The 17485-nt window shown below is 36.2% G+C and overlaps 1 protein-coding gene across 1 annotated transcript in view; it reads left to right on the forward strand.

Annotated features, from left to right (window-relative positions):
• LOC114059280 (protein eyes shut homolog) overlaps window positions 1-17485 on the forward strand; it is a gene marked incomplete at its 3' end in the record, with an annotated part of 607760 nt that overhangs the window by 395266 nt on the left and 195009 nt on the right. The window contains exons 29-31 of the mRNA XM_027887535.1: window positions 4584-4708; window positions 8431-8555; window positions 15026-15278. Coding sequence (XP_027743336.1) covers window positions 4584-4708; window positions 8431-8555; window positions 15026-15278 — 503 coding nt within the window. The remainder of the gene's footprint in view (window positions 1-4583; window positions 4709-8430; window positions 8556-15025; window positions 15279-17485) is intronic.

The following is a 17485-nucleotide window of genomic DNA, read 5'->3' on the forward strand; positions in this document are numbered from 1 at the left end:
GTTATGTTAATGGGCAGCCGTTTAGACTGTTAAGCCCTCATCCTGAATGAATCATCTGTCTTTTAGCGTGAACTGTGTAGCTAGGCCATCTTCAAGCTTGCAAATTGCTTTTATATTTAGTCCATTACAGATCTGTTCTCTAGACCCTTTCTTACCAGTTCTCTGATTCTGTGTATTGTCTCGCTTACTCTGTTTAAGTGTCCTGGTTGCTTTTTGGAAAAAAAAAAAAAAAAAAAAGTGCTTAATTATTTTACTGAATCAAAGTACAAAACCCTGTGAGGCAGAAACATAAAAGAGCAGCTTCTGGGAACCCATAACGAAAATCATCTTGATAATGCTAGAACTCTTTATCTATCAAAATAAATCTTCCCAAATGTTTTGGGTTTGTATCTGACAGAGCCAACACCAGATGGCTCCAAGATGGATCCACTGCTGCCCAGGATCGAGCCCATCAGTGATGGTGGTTGCACCTCTGGAAAACCTATTTAAGATGGGGGGGAAAAAAGCCTGCTGCAGATAGAACAGTAGTGAGAGAGAGGGTTGAGACTATGTGAGAGAAACAATCATGCAGACACCACACCAACATAAGGTGTTGTTCAGGACCCAGGCAACAGTGGATTTTTTTAGAATCATAGAATTAACTGGGTTGGAAGAGACCTCCGAGATCATCAAGTCCAACCCTTGATCCAACCCAAGGTGTACAGGAAAGGAAGAGAAAGCTTAAGGTAGACTGGCTGAAGACCAACACTGAGGATGAAGAAATTAGTATTTACAAGCACAGACAGTCTATGCCCCAGAGTTTTTGCTTTTTAGACTTTGAGATGAAATGGGCATAAAAAAATTCCTGACCCTAATGCAGCGTGACTAGGGTACCAGCTCTTCCTAGCTCCGGATGATCACTGCCCCTGCAACTTTGTCACTCAAAGGGTAGGGCTTAACCCTTCTATTCTTTCTGTTGATAGCTTTTTTGTCTTTTGTCAAAGAAACAAATTTTCAGAACACACACTTTCCCTTTTCCTCAGTGACTCCCGTGTGTTCAAAGACCTCTGCTGTTTTGATCTTTGTTTAGCCTGTATTTTCCTACTCTAAACATTCCCAGCCTCTTGTTCTATTACCATTCTTACCCTCTCTTAAATGTCCCACTTGTTCTCTCTCAAGATTTATATTCAGTAAAATAATTGCTGACAAGCAAACTAATCTGTTATAAATTACTATATATTCTGTGTTCATATCAACCAGCAGCCCAAAGCACAAGCATAAAGAGGAAGCACCTTTAACATGATCAGTGGACTTTTTTCCTGATTTAGGAATTAATTACATTTTGGAAAGGCTCAAGATGTTATAGTTACATTTCAGAACCATTTTGACTCACATGTTTCTTAGATGACTAGGGTTTAATTTAGAAATTAGATAGGTCTTACCAAATAGGTGGAAATTGGCCACTGATTCTAAGCTTGTTTATAAAAAAGGTTGTTTAGACACTTAGAGGCATGGCTTCTCCTCTAGTATCAGTTCTTCATTGTGATACTTAATATAGGTGCTATTGAAACTGTGCTTCTCATAACCGGGGCATGTGCCCGTTACCTTCCTGAAGGACATTAATAAACTCTCGTATTCATAGTAGAAGATAGAGCTTCCATTCCTGATGAGATCAATGGGAAGTGAGGAACGACTGCAAAATAGAAAGTTTGCAAGTATAATTTCATCACAATTTGCAAATAATGTCAGATGCAGGTTATAAATGGCAAAGAACTGGCTCCTACAATTAAGAGTGAAAGTAACGCCTCTGTGATGACATATTTAAGAAAAGAAGGTTGTTGAGCAGTGAAGAATTCCAGCCAGGGAAGAGCGGAGTGAGAACACGTGAACAACAATGTAGACACCAAGGTCAGTGCAGAAGGAGGGGCAAGAGGTGCTCCAGGTGCCAGAGCTGAGGCTCTGCAGCCCATGGTGCAGACCATGGTAGAGCAGGTTTTTCCCAGATAGGACTTGTGGCCCTGTGGGGGACTCATGTTGGTACACTCATTTGTGAAGGACTACACCCCATGCAGGAGTGACCTATGGGATAGCAGCGGTTTGGGAAGAACTGTTACCTGAGGGATGGACACAAGCTAGAGAGGTCCAGCAGGGGAAGGACTCCTCTTCCTGAGCAGTGGCAGAAACAACAACTGACCGTAGTTCCCATTCTCCATGTCCCTGCACCACTGGGGGGGAGAAGGTAGAGTTTGGAAGGAAGGAGGGGTGGGGGAAAGGTGTTTTTAAGATTATTTTACTTCTCACTCTTTTGCTCTGATCCTGTTTGTAATAAATTCATTTAATATCCCCACTTCGAGTCTGTTCTGCCTGTGATGGTGATAAAAGTAAGTGACCTCTCCCAGCTCTTATCTCAACTCATGAATCCTTTGCTGTTGTAACACACAGATAATATAGAAATATCAAAAATTATGTTTCACCATTGTTCTGCCGGTCAAAAACTTCCTACCAAAACTTCTCTGTCAGCTCTCTGCCAGAAGTTCTCACCAGGGCTTCCCACAGGACTTTTTCTGCCAAAAGATCCTACCATTGTTTAAGGTTATCATATCTCCTTGAACAACTGAGCTGGCTACATGCCAAGAAACCATGTTCAATCTCCTTTGAACAGTGTAAAACTCGAGGACAAATTTTGGAAAATCAGAGAAGAGGAAAGGGAGAGAAAAATGGTTGCCCCAGGAGTCTCTCCTCATCTCCCTCACCTTTTCTCTTCCACTACATGCTGCCTACCTGCCACGGGAGACTGAAACTCTGCTGGCCTGCAGAGAACTGAAACCACTGTCCCACAAGCCTCAGTTATATCTTTTCCTTCCAGCCTCACTATATTTCTGAAGGGCCAGGGAGCTGCAGCTGAACTGAGACCCTGCACGGCCTGGTGGCATGAGCAGGGAAACCATACATCCTGCATTCCAGAGAACTAAAGCTGTTAAACCCCCTGCAGCTAAAGAGATAACAATGAAAAGGGGTAGAGACAGAGAAAAAAAAGGCAGAAAACTGTTTCTCTCCCCCCACTCACACCAGTATGGCAGAAAGGTAGTTTTCGGTGGCATCTTGTCTCTCCTTCTAAAAAATAATCTTAGTATTTTCCAATGTTTTCATATTTTTATCTCTTTCTCTTTACATCTCTTAGCAATTAATAAAAATCAGGTTTTGGTATCAACAGATAACTTGTGTGAGTTTTAATTTTACTCAAGGGAATATTCAAATCTAAAGTTCTTTCTGCAATATTTAAGCAAATTGTAACAGCTGGGGTTTTTTTTCTCTCCTCTGTCCAGTGGCAGAGGGGACTGAGAGAGTGGCTTTAGTGGGTACCTGGCATCTAGCCAGGGTCAACCCACTACATACCTAAATTACTGTTTCAAGGTGAAGTCTTATTTTTAAAACTTTTCTTTTTCTGGTGGTACCACTGTCACTCCATATGGTATTATACACTTAATAAATATTTGGAAAGTTTTCATTACAAAATAGATTATTTTGCCACACTTTTATACATATACTTACATGCATTTTACATAATTACTGATACACAGTGTAATAATCCTTCAGAACATTTTAGGCATACCTGTTTCATGGTCCATCCTCCTTTCTCAGGGTCTGGAAAGCTTAAGGTAGACACTGCAGATACCTCATTCTAATGATATGTTTTGTATTCACACCTTAAGGAGTAGGTGACATGGCTGTTTGATTTTACTCAAAGGTAATTTGTTTATGTAATCATCTTTCTCTAAGTGGGACATAAATTTTTATGCTTTTCATTAGAGCGAAGACAACACAGAAGATGTGCAACACCCAGCTACTAACAGGAGTTTAGTTTTTGAATACATTGTTTCATGTGAAATATGTCTATGTATAATACATCTCAAAATAGTAAATGTAAATACCATTATAGGACCCTGTTTTTCAGAACATGTTTGAGTATATCGGTAAAACTGTGCAAGGATGTGTTTCAATAATGAGATTAGTAAAATTTCTGAACTTCATTAAAGGTCTTACGAGTATTGTATATTTGTAAGTTGAAATTATATCGAACTATTTTGATTTCAATTATCCCATAGAATTTACAAACACAAAACTACAGAATAGTTTTTTCAAGATGACTAATATTTGATAACTAGAATGATAATTAAATCATGGTCCCTGAAGGTTATCTTTTATGCTGTAATTTACATAGTGCAATATTTGTCAACAAGCAATTTTTACAAACATAGGCTGCAGTTACTTAGCTAAGCTATTTCAGTAGGTAGTCTCCCAAGAGTACATTAAGAAAGGTTTGTATTCAGCTTGCTAAAACCAGTAAACTGTAATTGAGACTGTTATGTTTGATTATGATCCAGATGTGAAATTTGTGGATGGGTTTTGTCATCATAAATTCCCTAAAAGATCACAATGAGTTGCAACATGAAACTTGGAAGAGTTCCGGTAAAATACTCCTTAAAAGAGAAGAGGATTGTGTCTTGTTAATGCACATACTTTAGACACGTTGTTTCCACACACAGTGTATTTTATATGACATTTATGCACAGTATAACACTTTGGAATGTTGTTTGCTTCAGGTGTCTTGCTGGATTTTCTGGACAGTTTTGTGAAATAGAAGTTAATGAGTGTAATTCATCACCTTGTCTACATGGCTCAACCTGTGAAGATCATATCAATGGATACACTTGTAAATGTCAACAAGGTAATTGCCATATGACAGAGCAGTCTTAAACAATGATAGTTTTGAATTATCAGTGTTAAAACTGAGAAAAATTGGTAAATCATATCAAGCTCTTTTTTTTGTATTTAACCTATAAGGTACAAAAAGATTAACTATATCTTTGGTAATCTTCTTGAATGAAATCTCAAGAGAATTAGCAGCTGCAATAAGCATGTTAGAAGGGCTTAAAACTAAAACCAGTTCATTGGTTTAGCCAGAAGAATGACCTAGACCTACATTTATTGTGCATGATCTTTACTAATGTGACTTATTCACCAAGTAAAGTAGTCACTGTTTAATGACTAGATAGTTTAACTACTTATAAAATAAGATTAAAAAAGAAAATTGAAAAGAAATTCAGAACATTGTAACTAACTTATTTTTGCTGTTGTTATTGTTAATAATAATAATAATATTTTTGCTGTTGTTATTATTGTTATTGTAAGACATATCCCTGCTTATGTCCACTGGCTGGGATTAAAAGAAATTTTTTGAGCTATTACAAATAAAATGAAAAAAGGTGCTTTCTTAAAAAGTGGGAGCTGTTTTCTTATGGTGACATAGATCAACTAAAACAGGTCTAGTGACTTAAGAAAGTATAAGAGATTTATTATTTATATAGAAATAAAGGTCACAGTCAACCTGCATTGTCACATAATCACAAATTTAATCTGCTGTGGACTACTCAAAATCTCCTGTCATGTCTATTAAAAAAAAGCCTTTTGGCAACATAAGTAGGATTTCTGATCCATATCCATAAGTAGCATTCTGCTCCTTATGTTACTATTAAATTAAGAATTTTATGAGTACCTGCCTCTGAAACTTTAGCTTTTCAGTTTAAGTCTATTATTTACTATTGTACAGACCAGCACTGCTGAATAATTTCTTTGATAGTACTGAACAAGATTTCTTAGTCCTTATATTAGAGATTATGTAGACATATTCTGAATGATAAATATTCTGTTAACTCGTGTATCTTCATTCATCTGATCTACTTACTTCCTTTGTACTGAAGTATGTTTACCTTCTTGGTTTGGATTTATAAGTGAAAAGATCTTTCCAAACTCTCCCGAAGTCAAGTGACCATATATATATCACACTTTTTTGCAGACTTTATTGCATCTGTTCAAGTAATTTCCATTCATACTTGATCTATATATTTTAAAAAAGCACATAGGGAATTCAATAAAAACATATTTTACTTTTTTTTTCATTCTTAATTGTCGTTAGTGCAGTATGCAAAATTATATGTAAGACACTTTTTTTTTTTTTTAGAGTATGGAAGATATTGAAGCAGGAGTGTGTGTAATTTATGTATTTTGTGTGTAATGTTGTAAATATGTGTAATTTGGCAGTTTATTCATTTGTTTATTGGTACTAAGGAATGATACTCTAATAATGTAAGACTTAAATCTAAATATCTTTGGCTTACTGGAGCCTAATTAAGTTTAGGACTAACTTGCTTAAAGCTTAATATTTTCATAGCATCTTTTTTAATGTCAAGAAGATACTCGATGATTCAGAAAAACACTATACTCCTGATTGATGAACGAATGAGTGAAAATTTCTGGACTTTACCATACAGAAGGATGAATTCATGATAAAAAAGACCCTTTCTGATCTTAAAAGTCAGTCATGACTTATCTTCAGTATGATATATCTTTTTTCCTCTCAGCATAGTCACACAATGGAAATTCCACATGGATTAAACTGTATGTCTCCTCACTCTAACTGGTACTACATAAGGCCATATATCCCTTCACCAATACAGATGACCTAAAAACTTAAAAGATATATTTTTTTAGCCATTACAGTGCCTCACACAGAATACATTGCCAATTTCTTTTTTTTTTCTCCTTTTAAAGCTTATGAAAGTAATACTTTAAATATGTTTATATAGGGAGACTCAAAAATTGCTTGCTAGCCAAGGACTGTCACTGCTGTCTCTATGCAACTCTATATGCAAATGCTTGGAATAAGTGGGAGAAGCTTCTCTGGGGCTTGGAATTCACTCCTGCAGCTAACATGTTTTAAACACATTCCAACACAAACATAAGCTGCCTTTCCTTTATATTCCATTTAATAATTACATTTATTAGTAGGGGTGAAAGATCTCTATATTATTTCTCCACCAGAAAAAGTCATAGTGAAGGAACCATGTGCATTAAGAAGATACGTAATTTTTATGTATCTTGTTTTTTTAAAATTAATATGGTATTTGCAAATGTTATTCGAGTCTCTGAAACAGCTGAGAAGGTGAGAAGGTTACAGCTCAGAAAAGGAGTAAATTTGGAGAGGCAGGGGAACCTTTGGGAATCTTAGAATCACAGAATCACATGGGTTGGAAAGGACCTCTGAGATCATCAAGTCCAACCCTTGATCCACTACCACCACAGTTACTAGACTATGACACTAAGTGCTACATCCAGTTTCTTCTTAAATACCTCCAGGTATTTAATACCTTCAGAATCCACCACCTCCCTGGGCAGCCCATTCCAATGCCTGATTACCCTCTCTGTAAAGAATTTCTTCCTAATATTCAACTAAAGCCTCCCCTGGCAGAGCCTGAGATGCCCTCTTGTCCTACTGATGGCTGCCTGGGAAAAGAGACCAACCCTCACCTGGCTACAACCTCCCTTCAGGGAGTTGTAGAGAGTGATGAGTTCTCCCCTGAGCCTCCTCTTCTCCAGGCTAAACAACTCCAGCTCCCTCAGCCTCTCCTCATGGGACTTGTGTTCGAGTCTCTTCACCAGCCTGGTTGCTCTTCTCTGGACAAATAGGAGGAATAGCTTTTTGGAAAGTTTTTGATCTGTAAAGGGAAAGAACTTTTCACAAGGTAGATAGTCTGATATAGCCTGCAACAGATTCCCCGTTGCTATTTAATGAAATGGAACAGGGATAGTACCAAGAATAAAATAGGAACAAGGCAGATGATTGCAGCTTCCCAAAAACCTCCAGAGAACAAAGTGAAGCATGTGGTGACAGCATGCCATACCAGGAAGGGGAATTGATTTAGCTCTGACAAATGCATTCTGTAATGGATCATGAATTTTGTCAGCTATTGTCCCATAGAATAAAAGATGCATATTCAGGGTCTGTGGCTGCGGCTTCAGGCTGCTCAGGTGAAGAAGCAGCATGGAGAGAATGTAAACTCTATTCTAACAGCATCTCAGGGAGCTCAAAAGCAACACCAGCAGCTGTTGGAACTAATAGCAGGCTCATGGATGAAGCCTTTAGCTGGGCAGGCAGGTGGATCCATTTGATGCCTGCTCTGAAGCAAAGGCTGAACAGGGGCAACTAGATTTGTATCAGCAGAGAACTGCTAGGGGGTTTATGGGTCTTTTATTTCTTTGTTTGTTAGTTCGTTTAGAAATAGGAAAATTTAATTGGAGAAAAAACACAAATTCGTAGTGGGAGTATCATGGCAGAAAGTCTGTGTTCTTCAATAACTAGCCATATTTTACACAATTCTGGGTTTGTATTTACCTAGAAAATTGTCTGCTTCCGGTTCAGCATAGCTTCCAAGGAGCAAGTTCAAGGCAGGCTCAAATTATGTGATCTAAACCACAGCTTCCAGATGAGTATTTGGCCTGTCATTTGTGGGTGTGTGTATTAGTAAAGGATATTTTAATAAGAATACAAATTAATAAAATTGCCAGTAATCTGATTAATGGAGTTTGTTTCTCTTTTTTTTTTTCTGAAAGGATGGGAAGGCCTCCACTGTGAGCTGGATGTTGATGAGTGTATATCCAACCCCTGCATACATGGTATCTGCGTCCAAAAGGAGCCCAGCTTTGGTTATTCCTGTTTTTGCAAGCCAGGATTTGTGGTGAGATGCTTAAAGTTTTTTATTCTTTCCTTAATCTCATTATTCATTTTTGCACAGAAAATAATGTAATCCCTTTCTTTTTAACCTTGCTCAGATAAAAATCAATCCTTCTGAGTATTTTGGTGGTCGTTGTTCATTTTATTTGTTTTACTGCAGAAGCTCTAATATTCTGGAGAAATAGTTACCTAATATCAACAAAAAAATGGAAAAGTGTCACGTAATGTCTTTGTCAGTCACCCATGCTAATATTTTAAACATTTATTAATATTTTTATGCATAAAAATTAATGTTTTCATTTCACATAACAATTAACATTTTTACATACTGAGGTAACTCACACTTGACAGGTATTTTGGAAACAAGTTCCCTGAAACTAAATCAAACAATTCCTTTGAATACTTGACCCTTTGTGGCTTGGTTCTGTTTTATTCTCTCTGTTTCACACACCAGAATAATAATTTGAGAGTGATTAAATCCAGGACTGTATTTGACTTAGATTGAAATTTCCATACTGCCACCATTTTTCTTATGACAGTTCTTTCTGTACTTGAAGGCATGCAGTTGGTTCCTACAATTTGAGCTTGTGCTTTTTCTCATCACAGTTCAGGCTTAGTTTAATAATACCATTTAATAGATTGGAGTAAGTAAAAAGAAGAGAAAGAGTGTATGATTTTTAAATTTTTTCTTACTTCAGTAATTTTTATCGCTACAGCTCAAAGCTTGAAATATTTATTTGAATATCTTTTCTTTATAAATTATTTCAGTGATGCTTGTTTTATTATCTATGCACCATCTCTGTGGTGTATTTACATCTGTAAAATAGAAGGAACAGAATATTGTAAGTAAGATTCATATTTACTTTCAGAGTGACTCTGCAATGAAGTAAAAAAAAAAAAAGATTAGTAACTTTTCATATGCCAGTAAGTTTCAGGGCTTCTTTCTACAGTAGAAGATTCTTATTTACTGTCAGTGAGGGGAAAAAACTAACGAAGCAATAAAATGGAAAAGTTTTTTGAAAAAGTGAAAAATACTTCTATCTTTAGCTCTTCTCCATATTAATCTCTGCCCCATGTCTGTTGTCTCATGGAAATCCCAAGTATATACTAGCACTTGTCAAGGAGGACAAAGGTCATGGGGGCTGTTTCACAGAAAAAGGCAGGAGTGTAGCCAGGGATAACAGCAAGATAGGCAGGGGCAATGATCTTGTAAGCAAGAGATGGAGTCTCCCAGTACCCAAACAATGATAGCAAAACAAGACCAGTGCCAAAAGGTAATTTCAGATGTCCAGACAAGTTCATGATCACAAAGCAGATCTAATGTTAATCCAAGAAGTCACGGCAGTAAGGCAAGATAAGGATCAACAAAATACCGGGCTTACTACAGTGGACTTCAGTTTCATTGTAAGCTCAGTGAAGGACCAAGGGCAAGGACCTGAGCTTAATGCAGCTTCTGAGCTCAGATATGAAGGCCCCTGATGAGAAATCTCACACATCTGTCTCACAGCTTACATAGCTGCACCAAATCAGAGCTGACCTTGAGCACAGGGAACCAGTGAAGAAAGAGGTTTTAGAGATGGATTGCAGAAAATGATGGGGCTGATTAAGATCTTTGCAACAATATGTGCAATTCTAAAATACCAGAAGACACCTGTGTTAGTACTTTTATCACAAGACATTTCTGAGGCATTCTTCACCTCTTAAACATTCAGAGTGGAACTTCCAATACTAAACAAACTTCATAGCCAGTGGCTCATCACCAGCAAATGATGAAGGGGCTGTCTTTGTGTAGTATAAACATGGCATCAAATAATGGAAGCCTTTATAGGTAATGAAATAGCCATATGTTCAGGAAGTTTACATAAGTTCGAATCCACATTAGCCACAATCCAAAATGTGGAGAAAGAATTCAATGTAACCTCATTAATCTCAATATCACCATAAGTCTCAGAGGACTAAATATGTCTGAATGCAGAAGAGGGTAAACATCCCTTTTTTTTTTTTTTTTTTTTTTTTTTTTTTTTTTTTTTTTTTTTTTTTTTTTTTTTTTTTTTTTTTTTTTTTTTTTTTTTTTTTTTTTTTTTTTTTTTTTTTTTTTTTTTTTTTTTTCTTTTTTTTTTTCTTTGAGCTAGGACTCACTTCCAATGTTAATGTAAACAAGAAAAAGTAGAATACCTCCTTATTCTAGACTTAGAGAAAACCAGTTCCCCTACTTGCCTATTATGTGGAATCATAACTCTGGGACCAATAAGTTCTCTATGTAAGGTATCCCTGTAGTACTGACACAGAAAGGCTTTTGTTGAGGCAGAGATTTTGGCTAACTAAAGCAGATTTTACTCAAATTCCTCTGCAGATTTTAGAGGGAAGATAAAGGTCAGTTTGAATACAGCAGTGGATTCATATCTCTCTCGAACTGGGAAATCCAGAACTGGATCCAGTATTCCACATGTAGCCTCACCCATACTGAATAAATGTGAGGGATAAACTCCATCAACCTGGGAAGAATGATTTTCCTACTTCAGCCAAGGATTTTGCTGGTCTTTGCTATAAGTGCACACTGCTGCCTCGTGCAGTTTGTCATCCACCAAGACCCCTTTGTGCTTCTCCCAAAGCTGTTTTTTAGTGTGTCAGTCCTGAGCATGTACTGATGCAAGGAGTTATTTTACTCCAGGTGCAAGACTTTGCATTTCTCTTTACTGCATTTCCTGATGTTCCTGGTGGCACACTTCTTCAGCCTCTTGAGGTCAGTAGCAATGTTAGCAAACTCGTTTGGTATTTCAACAATTCCTCCCAATTTTGCAACACATGAAAACTTGCTGAGGGTGCACTCTGTCCTATCATCCAGTACTGAAGACTTTAAGTAGTGCAGGACCTAGTATGAAATCTTGGGGTACCTCATTAATTATTGTCATACAGCAGGACTTCCTGCTGCTGATCACTAAATACAGCCCTTTGAGCGTGGCAGTCCAGTGTTTTCAGTCTCCATCTCACTATCCGCTTATCTTGTCCACAGTTTGTCAACTTATCTATAAGGAGGTTAGACAGTGTTGAAAGCCTCACTAAAGTTGAGATAGACAGCATCCACTCCTTTCCTCTCATCCACTAAGCCATTCATCTCTTCATACAGGGTTATCAGGTCAGTAAGGCACTTTCCCCTTCATGTAAACTGTTCCTGATCACCTTCTTGTCCTTCCTATACCTAAAAATATTTTCCAGGGATCATTGACTTGCTTCCCAGGAACTGAAGTAAGGCTGACTGGCCTTTAGTTCCCTGGATCTACCTTGCTTTTCTTGAACACAGGACTGACATGTACTTTGTTCAAGCCACCAGGAATTTTTCCCTGTTTCAGTGACTCTTTTCCCACAATTTTGTGAAGTCTGTATTTTGCCATAAAGGTTTGGTGGGTCAAAAATGGTTTTTAGTAATCTGACTAAATTTACTGACATACTATCCTGAGAGAAAAAGACTATCTCATAAGGATGAACACCACTTTTGTAGGGTGCATCTTACAGAGTACAGTGGGTACCAACCATTGATACTTCCTACAGATCATAGCAACTGCTCTCTTTTTGTCTTCAAAAGGAAATTGACATTCAAAACAATGTCAAGTGACGATGAAGGATATATCACTGGAGGGACATGGTCTTTTTATGTGGAAAACAGACTCAGGTTAAAAAAAATTTTTTTTTCATTAAATATTCATATGTATCCTACATGAACGACTGTAATGGAGAAGATCAGTTACACAATTTTTTTAGTATTTATGTCTCATAAAAAACAAACCTTCTGAATGCCAAATAAAATCATCAGAGGGGAAGCTTAAAATCTGTTTATAGAAACTATTTTTTCAACTGGTTGAAATTTTTTGGTACAAGTCAGTGTTGCATGACACTGTAGAGACCAAAAGTACAGTAATTTCAAGGATGGAGTCCAGAAGGAGGATAGATTCATTGTTAGTCAAATTACTCTTCTGAATATTACCTTGGCCTAGGGAGTCTTTGATTTACTTATTGCCAGAAGTTAGAATGGAGTATTTAGTGAGTTATCAGATGTAAACTGCTTGTTTTCTTCCCCAAAAATTCATTAATAGCTCACTGATGATGAGGCTAGATAGATATTTGAGCCATAGGGGCAGCTTTTCTATTGGTACATAGCTTGAGCAATAATTGTACAGTACATTGCAGAACAAACCCTTACAGAAGGAAAAGTAGCAAACCTGTGAAGTAGCTGGAATTTAAGATATATCATCTTGTGCTTTTATTCCACTATTTATCCCACTATTCATCCCTCAAATTGATGGAAGATGGAAGGTCCCTCAAATTCCAGTACGTTTTGGGAAAGCCATAGTAGAGAAAGAAAACCTGGTGGGGGAACTGCCAGAAAAAATTTTAACATACCTGTCTTCAGTGTGAAAGATAAGAAGTTACATTCTGAACATTTCAAGATACATATATGTTAGACCTCATTGAGGTTAGCCCCCTAACTATGAGTAAGTATGGAGTGGAAACAATGAAATTTGCAAAGTGTTCAAGGAACTCCAGTTACAGTGTGTTAGATAAATCTTCTGTAGTCTTCTGTAGTCTATGTCTGTACTGCTACTTGAAGTATGGATCATATAGTCTGGATTGTGAAATCTCTCATCAATTTTGAGAAGAAAAGCATAGCCAGTGGTATTTGACATAAATGTTTACTTTTTAAGTGGAAACATCTATAGATATATACCTACTTTTAAATACAAATCTGCACAAGCTAAATGATTTTATCTGCCTGAATGGAAACCGTTAAAGCATTTGCAGACACTTTAAATGCTATCAAATTTATCTATGACTATTTAATGTACCCTTCATGCACAGTGGAGGTTATCCACATCTGCTTTGTTTCTATGAGTCATAAAATCATAATCAAATGCTCTTCACCATTAAATGTAGTAGTCATAAAAATGTACTAAACTGTCACAAGGAAAGTCAGAATGAAACATAAGTTTTATGGGATTAAGAGTTTGCTCAAATTGATCTTTTGTTCTATACGAGAAATTAGAAGAGAGAAAGGAAGAAATGTGTGGAAGCTGACATGTAAATTGGCCTCCTGTTCCTTTTTGCTTTAGAATACTGATACAGTGAGTGATTTTATAAGATGCCATGAATATACCAGGTAGCCCATCTGCTTGCCAAAACAAATTAAGAACTTGATTGAAACAAGCATGGATGTATCTAAATAATTCAAAAAACTCAATTCATCCTCCTCCATTTTAAACAACAAATTACTGGTTAAAAAAGTAATTTCAGTTTTTATGTCTACATTTTTGCCTGTCTCTCACTTACTCCTCTTATTGTTTTTTAATATTATAAATTGATTTAATAGAGTTGACAGAGACCTCGGAATATGCAAGTTGTCTCAAGTTCTGTGTAAATAGTTAGGTAGACAAGCAAGACTGTTTAAGTATCTTGTCTGAGGGAAAGTGTGTAATGAGCACATTCCTCTTGAGCTCTGGAGAAGGCTTGGATCTTTTTACATGTGCTCAAGTTGCAGGAGAAGACTCAGTCGGAAATTATATCACAATGATATGCTGTCAGACGTGTATGTCTTTCAGGGATGGCAGTGTGAGTATTTTAAATAGCTATCCCGATATGCAGGATCCTTCCAGGACTGCTTTTAGCTCTATCTCTTCACGTAGACCATTAGTTCATTGCAAAAGAAGTGAAAATAAAATTAACTCAGGTCTGACTTCAGCATATATTTATTTCACACTTCAAGAATGCATTTAATTCACGTACTTATTGCTACAAAAGAAATACATTATTTCTTGCCTTTTTTTCAGACCACTGAATATGAACATTTTTAGTTTATTACTAGGAAGGATATTTCAGTCTTCCCATGAACTGTTAGTCTTGATAAAAAATAGAAAATGAATGCCTGGTCCAATTTGAGACTCTCACTACATTTTTCCTTTTCTAAGCATTATCTGTGGATGTAGTGTATTAGCAAGGTACTGTGTGAGGATTTGGTAACAACAGACAACAAACAACAAGCTAAAATGTACAAAAAAGAAAGAAAATTAGCTTGTAAATCAGAGCAAACCATAGGTTTTTAGATAGTTAAGTCCACTGTACAAAGTCTTCTTTAACTACATGCTAAGGTTGAATTTTTTAACCAATTTTTTAATTAGTGTTGACAATGTCCTGATACTTGGTAATTACAAATATGTGGGGAAATTATTTTTATTTATAATTTGTAACAGTAAATCTGAGTCAAAATAAAACTTAGTTAATATTTAAAATACACAACTGCACTATTAAATTAATTAAGGAATATTTTCCACATGATGAGATATCCTTTCAGAAGTGTAAAGAGCTTAATATAAGGAAACAGCATTTTAGAATCAAAATAAACCAATAATTTTAAATAACATGACTCTGACATGCAAATTGCTTTCAAAAATGGCCTTTTTTTTTTTTTTTTAAACTCTCTTTCAGGGACGAAGCTGTGAACTTAATTATAATGATTGTCTTATACAGTCCTGCTCCACTGGGTTTATTTGTGTTGATGGAATAAACAATATCACCTGTTTACCTACTATGCCCCAAAGCAAGAAAACTGTCACCGAAGTAGCCAGAATGTTTCCTTCTGAAATTATAGACAATGACCTTCCATCAGCCCTGGCTGTGTCTATGGAACTTTGGTCTAAACATGTTTCTCCTGATTTGCATGCAGGAAAGGTGTCTCAAGGTAAGTAAAAAAAACTTCTGAGCAATGCATATATAAAACTTTTTCCTTGTTAATGCTTTTATAATAGTAAGAACATTGGAAATTTATTAATTTTCTTCTTAGAAATTATTTTTTCTACTTCTCATACTGCCTTCTATCTTTTTTATTTGATCCACTATCAGTTCTTAATTGCATTTATACATAATTGTAAAATTACTCTTTTCCCTCAAAAGGATTCTTTATAGCATCTTACACATCCAGTAAGGAAAGCTGCACTTTCTCTTATCTTGGTTTTTGGTTTGCTTCACTATAGTGTACTATTTCTTATGCCTCTTACTGTATTCAGTAATCTCTCACCCTAATGCCAATTTTCCCTTCTTCCTTGGATAGGCAGCAGCAGAAAGATAATTTGCCATGTTCCATGGGGACTTTGGTTCTCCTTTGCTAGTTCACATGTTTTCTGAGTGCTTGACTAAGTGTCTTTTTTCTGTGCATCTAGATGTCTTTCACTAAAAATATCTGGGACAAACTTCTCAACTTCTCTGTCATTGTAATTACTTGTAGTGATATTTTTGGGAAGCCAAAAAATTGCCTATCCTGTTATTTTAGAAACATTTGCAGAAAAATCGAGATTAATAGAAGCACAACATTTTATTATGAAGATTTTGCTTTCAATGTGGCTTATTCATTTTACTGAAGATAGCATTATAAAGATAGCATGTGTATAAGGCATCCTCTCAGTTTCAGAATTTTTTGCTTATATACTCTATAAAAGTGATCAGTTGTATAAAAAAATAAACCAAAAATCCCCTTTTAGATTTTGTGGGTTTGCTTTTGTGGTTCTTTTTGGTGGTTTTGTGATTTTTTTTTTTTTAAATTGGATAAATGAGCTTTAGTGAATGTGTGATTTTGATACAGAATAGCCTTTCAGAATATGCCTAAACTTTTGTTGCATTCTTAATTGGTAATATTCCTTCTTATGTGAGTAACGACACTGAGTGAAAAGCAGTTAACAAATACAGTTAAATCTGCATATCTTCCAAAATTTGCTGATGTTGTCAGTGGATAACACTAGTAATTCATTAATTTTATATTGTTTCGTAGTTCCAGTTTGATTGAAAAATTTTAATACTTCTGTTCTGAACAGTGCTATTTGTTCTGATGCTGGCCCTCATGAAGAAAACCAGTAATGGGAATTTTGCATTTACTCAACTCTAGATGTCACTAAAATTACTTCTACACTTTTATTAAGAATATGATTTGCAGTGTTGGGTTTATCTTATATATAACACTTTGGTATTGCTGCCCATGTAATTTACTGAAGACTTAGCCCACGGCCAAAGTTATTAATTTTTTTTCTTTTCTCTTATATAAGAGGATTGGGGTTTTTTGCTCTGTTTAGTTTTTGTTGTCAGCTTTTTCTTCATTTTTATCCTTAAAAGTCTAAAAAAGGCAGATATTTTCAACTGTGGAATACTTCTGGCCACACCTTTGGCTAAACTGAGCTATGGATTAGGAGGACTAGTTATCACTGGAGACTCTTCAGCAGTATTCAGGATGGCAACCTCAACAGTGTTCTCTTTTCATGTTTTTTTTTAGTTCCAGTGTTCAGGAGTCAGTGACAAAAGGTGTAATATCACACCTGTACCATATGTGGCTACTAATACTTCTATAGGTCTAAGGTCAGGACCTCTTCCCCAGCATAATTATGGTACAATCATGTTTCCCGTTCGTTCTTTAATGACATTTTCTGTTTTCACTACACAAGTCTCGTCATTAGAGCAACACCATACTGTTGCTTTATCTGCTGCAAACATGAGTTCAGTAATTAATAACATACCAAGGGCTGAAACAGAATTAAATAGCCAGTCACTACTCTCTTGTGAATCAGTTTAAACTGATTCTACAAGTGCAGCTTCCATTCTTTCTGCGTGGCCTTGAAAGTGTCCTGTAGAATTGGCAGGTGTTCTGATTAGCATCAGAAGAGCACTAGATATTCCACAAAGTCCTTTAATAATTTCTCCTTCCACCACTAAGATATATATCTAAAACTGGGTATCTTTCCTTTGTTAACTGATCATGAAACGCAAATGTAAACATCTCTTCCTAGTGGATATCTGGCTATTACTACTTCATCACCCAAAGACTCACAAACATCAAATCCCAGCTTCCTCAAGTGAGTTAAGCTAAATATGTGCAACATGTTCTATGAGGATTAAAGCTGATGA

Source organism: Empidonax traillii, unplaced genomic scaffold (genome assembly GCF_003031625.1).
Source record: "Empidonax traillii isolate 1590-97213 ecotype Southwest subspecies unplaced genomic scaffold, ASM303162v1 scaffold214:size757588, whole genome shotgun sequence".
Taxonomy (NCBI): domain Eukaryota; kingdom Metazoa; phylum Chordata; class Aves; order Passeriformes; family Tyrannidae; genus Empidonax; species Empidonax traillii.